This window comes from Glandiceps talaboti, chromosome 3, assembly GCF_964340395.1.
Source record: "Glandiceps talaboti chromosome 3, keGlaTala1.1, whole genome shotgun sequence".
In the NCBI taxonomy this organism is placed as follows: Eukaryota; Metazoa; Hemichordata; class Enteropneusta; family Spengelidae; genus Glandiceps; species Glandiceps talaboti.
Genome location: NC_135551.1, coordinates 1959135 through 1969064, shown reverse-complemented (window position 1 = coordinate 1969064; position 9930 = coordinate 1959135). Strand labels below are relative to the sequence as shown.

The window sequence follows — 9930 nt, the reverse complement described above, 5'->3', positions numbered from 1 at the left end:
ACATACATCTCGCAACAGTCACCGGTAACGGTATTTTTTGAATATCATAAATACCTATAATAATGTCATTATTTTGTATTATGATCATCCTAGACTAGAATATCACCATCCTGGAATGGAATATTAGTTCACAAGTGACTGTGTCCAGAACATAAATGGTTCGTGGTCTAAGATAAATGTAAAGAAGGCTACAAAGCGAACATTCCTACATATTGTTATTTCCCTCATATTTGAAAATCGCAGTATCGAACTTGAATAGGCACATTACATCGACCCATCTATTATTGTTTGTCAATCCTTACCCTGGGAATTCTTACGTGTTCAGCCTGGTGTTCATATGTTAATAAGGTGTGTGTATGGGTTTAACACGGTGAAAGTATTAGTGTTGACACAGTACTAAAGGTCCCTTGTAAAAACGAAGATGGCAGACAAAACAGAGGGTAAGGCGAGAAGTAATGGCTGTACTAGACACTTTAAGTGGTATATGATATCATGGATAGTGATAGTATTATATGTCCTCTTCGGTGGGGTTATTTTCAAGTTGACTGAATCACAGAGAGATCACCAACAACATAAAGATGGACAGAAATCTAAGACAACTGATAACACTACTCTAGTTATCAGCGACGGTTCTTCAACTAAACCACCAACGTTGGATGTCAGTCTGTTGAGATTAGAGTTATTGCAATCATTGCATGGCATCTGGTCAAACGATCCTGAAAACTGGACAACCCAAGCCACTAATATGCTGACTAGTCATGAACACCAAATGAATAAAATTGCCAAAAGAACACAAGACAGCCAGCAAGAAGAAAAGATCGCCAACTCTGACGAATGGGAGACAAAATATGACTTCGGTGACTGGTTTAATTCCTGCTTCTTTTGTTTGACTGTCATCACCACTATAGGTAAATATACGCGCGACGTTTTTTGTCCATTGGTCTCGCCATAGACGCCAAGGGTCTATGATGTAATAGTCGCGTAATACACACGCCCTTTATGTTGTATGTTTGGCATTCATGAAAAGCGCTTATTGAGAGTCAAATGGTACTTTTTATCATGCCAAACGACATACTCCTAATATTACCTCTTTTTCCAACTACTATGAATACCAACTGCTCATACTGTGTCGAATCTCAAACGAGTGCTTGGGTGACAACGCGCAGACTTTGTCCTGTAAAAAGAAAGAGATGCACATTTGATGTAATGGTAATTGCGGTGTTTAATTGAGATCCCAAAATACCTAAACGGTCAAGATGTTCTAGGGTGGTGCAAGTGGAACTGTTTTCGTCACCACTTTGTTCTTATTTTTGACTTTTTGTACTCTTTCATTTATTGTTGAAGTACACAATATATAATTGCCTGGTGATAGCACTTTAATATCCAACAAATTAACTATATTTGTCAATGCAACGTGGTAGAAGGAATTCACTCTATCTCCTCATTCTAAGTAGAAGGATTGAATTATGTTGTGTTATTCTCAACGGGACTAAAAGGTTTGTATAACACAAACACAAATACTATATGCAATAGTCAATATAACAGCATCATAGCAGTTTTATGAATTGGGGGTTGAGGAGTCCACAACTGACAACTAGTTATTTTAGCATGTGAGCCTTTTAAACTAGTGTCTTTCTAATATCGGGACATTTTTTAACAGTTTCAACAGTTTTATTTTCAAATAGTGTATTTTGTTGTCTTTTATGAGTTTTTGGTTTTGTTTTTCCAATCAGTTGTACAGCGCATTGTGATTATTTTTTAATGTAATGTGCTGTGAGATTATGATTAACTGACCCTTTTGCATGTTTCAACAATTCAATACTTGTATACTGCTTAGGTGAGTGAGTGGTATGTATTCTTCTATGGTCAATACACAATGTAAATCAAACAATTCAGGAATACATAGAAAACAAATGATGACGTCACGGTCGATAACAAAGGTAATTTCAATGTCCAAAGTGTGAAGTATTGATTTTTAAGTCACGCGAGATCCCCATAACGTTGTACAGAAGTGACGGTGAATTTGCATAGTTATATAGATATATTGTTTTTTTTAAGAGGCGAAAAATCTTAGTAACTTTGCAAAAACCATGACTGTACGTGTATGAACTAAAACTTACTTGTGAAGTGAACGTATCGAAATACTAACGCCGCCACTCTAACGAGATTACACACTATTGGTCATTTCTCTCAATGTTGTCTAATATTACAATTACCCATGGCTGCATGAAAGTGTGTGATATCTAAAGAACAGCGCAGTAAAAAGACGGGTTTCGGAGCAAAAATACAAAAAATGAACAAAAAATGACCAAATAAAGTAAAAATAAATACGCATATGATGATGATAAATAAATGTCCATATAAATGAAGAGATGAAACTATGACAACCACACAATCATCATGTAGACATAATGTGTGCTACACATGATATCCGTGCTATAGTAGTTTGTGTTTTTTAACAAAGCGACTTTATACAGTATTACAAACAGCAAAAAGTGTAGAGACGTTTATCCTTGAGAAGCGAGCAACATACGTCTCTGTGCTTGTACGATATGTTTGTGTGTGTAAGACCACGTACACCAGTATGGTAGTACATTGAAAACGTTACCATGGTGATCTAATCGACCCATATTACTAATAAATATTGTGATAATGATAACTAAATTAGGCCAAACACATGGCAATGGAAGGAATGAAACTAACTGCAATAATCGTAGCCTTATTCAGTTAGAAAATAACATATTTGCATCGCAACGTATATTTGCGATTGTAAACGTTGAACTGTAGCCTTGTTTTTGAATGCAATCAATAGAACTCACATTCAAAAACGACAACATTGCAACAAAATATTTAAATGTGTTCTGTAAAGTCATGGGCCATATGTATGTGTCACGGTTTGTGAACTTTTCTTCCAAACGTTGTAGGGGATGTTCAGTTTACATGTAATAGCTACACGCCACATCAAGTTCCATACCGGATTACACGAGTATACAGGAATGGCTCAACAGACATAGATTTATGGTTCGCTAATTACCTCTTCGAACGATCGAGATGGATACATTTTCTCATCTAAATCTTTTCTGGCCTTTTTATACAAACTGTTAATACTCAAGTTAAGAAAGTATTTACACTTCTATTATTAAACAATGATGTCATAATATATCTTGTACGCGATTGGATGTAAGTAAAGAATGGCGTCATCGATAACAATTAACTTTAATTAGTACAGTACAGTACAGTACAGTATAGTACAGTACAGTACAGTACAATATTTAAATCAACAAACGTATCAAAAACTCTATTTACATCTGTGAAAATAGTTAATCTGAGGTCATCATAAAACGAACATGTCATGACAAAGTGTTTTTCATCTTCAATTTTATCTACATTACAGAAGATACATATTCTATTTGCTAAAGTTTCATTTCTGAAACGACCAGTTTCTATTCGGAGTGGTAAAATCCCAAGTCTAATTTGTGCAAGGTATGAGCGGTGCAACCTAGATAGATTCATTTGTACATATGGTTTGACTTTATAGTGATGTTTAAATGTTATATATGTTATATATTTTGCTTTCTCTATAACCTTGTGATCCCATTCTCTTCCGTAGTTTGCTAACAATTTGATCCTACAATCAATGTATTGTCCATACCTAATCGATCGAAAATAGTTCTTACTTCTGATAATCCCAAATGACAACCTTCTTTGTTAACCTGTTATTGTCCATACCTAAAATACGGTTCCAAAATCTTATAATTAATTTTAATAAATTCAATCATCTATTCTAAATTTCAAAGCATACGAATTCAAACATACAATGAAAACAAGAACTCGCAAATTGCGTTTGCGTTGGTTGTTGTCCCCATGTACCACACGCGTTTATTCAGCCCCCCCCCCCTACATTTAATAAATAGTGCAATTCAGAGTTGTTTTCAGTTTATGGATGTACTACAGTCTTCTTGATGATGTTATTACAGTCGGAACAAAATAGGCTAGACAGAAAAAAACAAGCAAAAAGAATCATGAAACGGTGTCGACGTTAACAGTTGAAATGCTGAAGGATTGTCTGAAAAAGAACAGAACTACTTTAATTATTATAATAATTTAGATGTCTTACCGTGGGTGTTAGCAACCGAGATTGAACACACTGCGGCCTTTCAACACGCTTTATATACCTGTAACACTTGTTACACCTGTTAGCATACACTGACCAATCATGCATTAGCACCTGTCGCAACTGCACTTGACAAATTTATTCACATACCGAACAGATAGCAATTATCTGCTAATCTTTGAAACGCAGATAATTACTCATTATCGTATACTAAGACCTAGTCTAGTTCCTGACGACCGCATTCCGATTTTACACTACGTTATCTTCACACCAGGGCTTCATACATTACAATCCGTGACATTAAGTGGCCAAGTGATATACCGATTTGATTTGTCATATTCAAAATCAAGTTTTGCCCAAATTATCAAATTTATGTGTCGGAGATAACATTCGCGCATTAAAGATTCACCATATTTTTCAAATATTGGTAACATATATTTTAAACTCAAAATCGCTAACTTTAAAATCAAAGCCAATGGAGGTACACAAACTGGCCATCCAATATTTCATTTAAAATCACAATTTGGTTAGTACGATTCGTAAAACTAATTTGACTCGTGCAAATGCAGATTGAATTTGGTCAATAGGTTTTTCGGTATCACGTGTCCCGATATTACTTTGAGCGACAAGAGCACCAAACTCAAAGGAGGCGGCGTGGTTTATATTTTAGCGCTAAATTTCTCTTCGAGTGCTCTGTATATACATTGTAGCAGTTTACATCTGCACATAGGCACCTAACTGATCCTAACTTGTACAAATCACAATTTCTTAGAATTAGGTAAGTATGTTTTCGGCATCAAGTGACCAGATTCACCACACTCAACGGTGGCCGTGGGTCTTAGGATTTTTATCAATCTATATATTGTTTTCTGTTGTCGGTAAATACTAGTATATCTCTGTGAGTGTTCTCTGTATACATTGTAACAGTTTTCATTACATTTGCGCCTAACAGATCTTAACTTGTAACAAATCACAATTTAGTTGATTAACAGTTAATGTTGTTAACTCCAGACCCTTTTTAGACCCATTTTGACCATAATATATAATCACCGATATGAAACTGTCACCAGTGAATTAATTGGAGGAACTCCTAGTGAAATTTTCAGAAATTTCGAACTAGTCGAGAATTTATTGTGATTCCTTCCAATACCCTATTTTAGACTCATTATCTCTAAAACTGCAGTACCCATGTTAGACCAAAGGGCGAAACCCCCACCACAAAGGGTGGTACATATACGTATACCCAACGAGCGGGACTCGTCCCCCGGGGGTAAATGAAGAGAACTATTTTGCAAAGTACAAGGTAAACGACTCCTGAGGAATGTTCAAAAAGTCTCCGGGGCTGGAGAGAGAGAGAGAGAGAGAGAGAGAGAGAGAGAGAGAGAGAGAGAGAGAGAGAGACAGACGGACAGACAGACAGACAGACAGACAGACAGATTAGAGACAGACAGACAGACAGACAGACAGACAGACAGATTAGAGACAGACAGACAGACAGACAGACAGACAGACAGACAGACAGAGACTGACTATCGCTTGACTGCCACCCAGTGTATTACTGAATATAGGTTTTAGAAGTAGTTCTTTAATTTACATTATTTAATTTACTCTGTAACCGACCACTCCTGAGGTTTCATTTGTTTCAATCCATGAGTAAACTATTTCGGGGGACATCCCTTTCATGGCCCTCGCCTTGAACCCTCAATTCTTTTCATGCCTCCCCTATTTTCCCCCCGTAAATTTTGCTCACAGCCTTATCAGTTGCATCATTTTATTCCAGAATGTACAGATAGGAAAGTAAGTTGACGAGGTTGACAATACTGAGAATCCTGAAAGCCACGCCTACATTGCGTTGAGTGGCTGGAGGTTCATAGGTCATTAAGCGATATTGCAAAAATCGATTGAGCGAATAGCCTAATGACCGATTTATTGTTTACAATACAATAACGCCCGTTCATTTGTAATCCGTAATTGGTAGCACCATATGACAGATCACATAGCGATGAATAAATGGCCACTAAAAGAAGGGCTGAGAGGGTTTTATGTTTTCAAAAATTGAATGGTCTTGTGTACATTCATGTCCGATTTTTGAAAAAATCGCAATTGGGTGAAACTTATCCAGATATTAAGAAAACAGATAATATGGAGATTTTGCCTAAATATCTATATTCTATTTGACATTTTCAATAGGTATATCACTTGGCCACTTAATGTCACGGATTATTACTGTGAAGAAAACGTAGTGTAAAATCGGAATACGGTCGTCAGGAACTAGACTAACTATTAGACCACTTGTTCTCATTAATCTTTTCTCTTACACTTTACATTCAACTGATCACAATATGTCATGTCTATAGTTCTCTCGTCATTCAACCGATAAGAGACAGGGTTAAAACTATGTGTCTGGTAATTCTATTTGAGAAATGAATTTAATATTTTTAGACAAGTGGACGAATCTACCGAAATAGTTAATTATTCAAATATTGGTCCTTGCACGTGACGATATGACTATTATGTTTACTTTTCTCTCTTTACAGGCTATGGTCACATGACACCTCAAACTGTGTATGGAATAATAGCATTTGTGATTTACAGCGTTGTCGGTATTCCATTATTCTTCATGTATATTTTCAAACTGGGCGAACATCTTTCCCAGCCTGTGAAGAGAGTCTATTGGTATGTGCGTTGTCTGATTGTACGTCTTTGGTCTTCTGTGTTCGGAGGTCGGTCGTACGAGACCAATGAACAATTCCGAGAGCTGCAAAACCCGGATAACGATAACATTCAGAGAATTGACCTTGAAAACATCGCAGAAGAAGACGAGGAAGGGGAAGAACCATCCGTATCACAGGGACAGAGAGTCAAAGCGGTGGACAGACAAACTCCTGACACACATACCATCGTCATCACAGACCGCACCTCTCTTGGTTACGTTGAAGTTCCTATCTTTGTACTACTAATAGTAGTCATCGTCTACATTTTGATATTTTCCGCCATTTTTCAAGAAATGGAAGACTGGAACTATGGCCCAGCTTTCTATTTTTCACTTGTTACCCTGACAACCATCGGTTTTGGTGATCTACTCCCGGCTACAGATCCAGCTTCCAAACATTTAGTTGTGTCACTATATATCATATTTGGGTTCGTGATCATATCTATTTGCATCAATCTGGTGTGGGAAAGGGCTGCTAGATTCGCTAACTGGCTGTTTCATTGGAATTGCTTTAGTCTCAGCCCACACTACAGTTAGTGGTCTGACGAGCTTTAGTAAAGTAGACTGGATCGGATGACCAGTCTGTAACATGGTTATACCTAGCAAATTATGTAATGGTATAAACAATGGAGATGAAATACATGTAGTGATTGGACTTGTTTCACTGAATCACATCATGACGACCATTATAACACACTCACATTTTCTGATCTAGTAATCACGGACATCCACAACATTGTTAACTATGACTTTTATGTCTGTCCCATAATTTACAGTTGGCGAAATGTTAGGCCGGAATTGAAGGTGAAAGGCGACCATACGACTGGACTTTAGGCCACAACATTGTATACTTTCTATGCAGTGGTCAAAAGTCATAATCCCAGTGAGATCACGGTTCTGATCTTATTATTAGTCCATTTTCACGGTATAATCAATTCCCTCGTGAAGTCAGAAATATATGTAATTACATCGATGATTTTTTTCAGTATAAATACATTTATTTTTGTTAAAATTAGAAACTGGGATCTCTATGTGATGTGATTACACGATGTGTATATATGACGATGTAGATATGTATTTCCCTAGATAGAATCATGGTAAATTAGTATTACCAACTCCGTTTGCTATGTCATATGGCGTTACTAGTAGCCACCACTATATTCACAGTATACATAAGTTGTATTTTTATTGGCAAATCTTATTAGCTTGTTTTAGATGTAGAAATACACAAAACTTTTTTTTATCTTTCATGTTCTTTATTGAAAACCCATTGAAATTATACAGTATACAATAATATATGCATGTTGTCATGAATTAGGTTTTCTTTTTAGGATGAATTGACATAGAAACAAGATGTACATGTACAGAACAAAACAAAAACAAGAAACAGAAGCAGGCAAAAAAATGATATCCCACTTTGTCATGTACTACAAAATCAAAGAAATTCTACAATTGTATAATGACTGTTGAAAAAAAGAAAGAAACAGATTACTACCGTCAGGATGAAAATATATACATTACATCTACTAGAATACTTCTATGCCTCGAAATCTTTCCATTTTTCTAGGAATATTGGCAATGTACCCTTACGACGTGAAATAAACAATTCTAAGTTTTGATTATGTTTAACTTCTATTCTTAGTAAATTAAAGCTTGGCAGCTGTTTTTTTAATTTACAACTGTAGATATTTTTCTTATACATGAGAACAATATAATTCAGTAATTTAGACCAGCATTTATCACCTAAAATAATCTGTTGAGATGACGGGTACCTAGGGCAATTCAAAGCCTCACCCCAAGTTGTGTACATATCTTGCCAGATGGCTTTCACATATTCGCAATCTACAAACAGGTGTACTAACGTCTCAGATGTTCTGTGACAAAAAGTACACGCATCTGTATCCACTAAAGGAGAACGCATGTTATATAACATGGAATTAGTATACAGAATATTGTGGCTTATTTTCCATTGAAATTCTCGAGCGACACTACTGATTGTAACTTTAAAAGGCATACTATAAATGAAGTTCCAATCAAGATCACCTTCAAAAAGGTTACTAAAGAAAATTTGACTTTTTGGTTTAATGAAGTAACTGCCTGAAATTAATTTACGTAGCTGTTTTTGTTCCGACTTTAACAATGCAATCAGTCCACCTTCACTGTGAAAGAGGAAGGTGTTTTCAGGTCGTACACAAAAAGCTTTGTTTTTCCTCCAATTCACAGGCAGTGCCGATATCAATCCCTGCCACTGCAGAAAATCTATTAGATTAACCCCCAAATTACGAAAATACTCCCATCCTTTAATGTTACCATCAGTAGTGAAGATATCCGAGACATATCGAACTCCTACATTATAAAAGGTTTTAAGAAAAATACTTTTCCCTTGAATGAGGATATTTTTGTTATTCCAAATAATTTCAGAAGAAGATGAAGTAGACTTATCATGGCTATAGTTGCTCCAAACACTTAACATGTCATGATAAAAAGGAGGAATCTCGAAATTAAGTACATTCAAAGAAAAATTACATTTAAAGATAAGCTGTCCACCAACTGGTTTAAGATAGTAGTCTAAAACAACTTTCCAAGGGTCGAAGTATGGGAGCAGATAGTACTTAACCCACGTTACTTTGAAAGCCTTTTGCATTGCACAAATGTCTAGCATACCTAAACCCCCTTGGCCTATGTCACCAATCATTGTGTCACGTGCTACTCTATCGTGTCCCTTCCATAAAAAAAAAATACACAAAACTTTATTTTTCGAAATTGATCATGGTCAACGTTTTAGCGTCACGTTTTTGTCATGTTGTTGTGAATTAATAAGATATTCATTGTCCACTAAACATGGAAAACTGCCTTGACACCAGGTGATAAAAACAACGAAACCACTTCCAAAGACAATGAATAAACAAACAAAGAAACAAACAATACAAACAAACAAACAAACAAACAAACAAATAAACAAACAAACAAACAATCTTCCAACGTATAAGCACATAACAATTAGAAAGTGGCTAACGATTTCTACTGGAAGAGATAGGAGCTTGGCCCCCTGTCAGTGATTTAGATAATATGCTCATGTTTATAACGGCAACGGGATAAATGA

At 36.0% G+C, this 9930-nt stretch overlaps 1 protein-coding gene across 1 annotated transcript; it reads left to right on the top strand.

Moving 5' to 3' along the window:
- Positions 1-421: 421 nt before the first annotated feature.
- On the top strand, positions 422-7661 carry LOC144432653 (potassium channel subfamily K member 18-like). Its single transcript, XM_078120919.1, has 3 exons — positions 422-908; positions 6652-7255; positions 7604-7661. The coding sequence occupies exons 1-3, from the start codon at positions 422-424 to the stop codon at positions 7659-7661; spliced, it is 1149 nt and encodes a 382-aa protein (XP_077977045.1).
- Positions 7662-9930: the final 2269 nt, after the last annotated feature.

Bases quoted from the DNA above. Each gene is read 5' to 3' on its own strand.
- LOC144432653 (XM_078120919.1), top strand. From the start codon at position 422: ATGGCAGACAAAACAGAGGGTAAGGCGAGAAGTAATGGCTGTACTAGA. The intron at 909-6,651 runs GTAAATATACGC...CTCTCTTTACAG, and splicing joins GACTGTCATCACCACTATAG to GCTATGGTCACATGACACCT. The intron at 7,256-7,603 runs GTTCGTGATCAT...CATAATTTACAG, and splicing joins TCACTATATATCATATTTGG to TTGGCGAAATGTTAGGCCGG.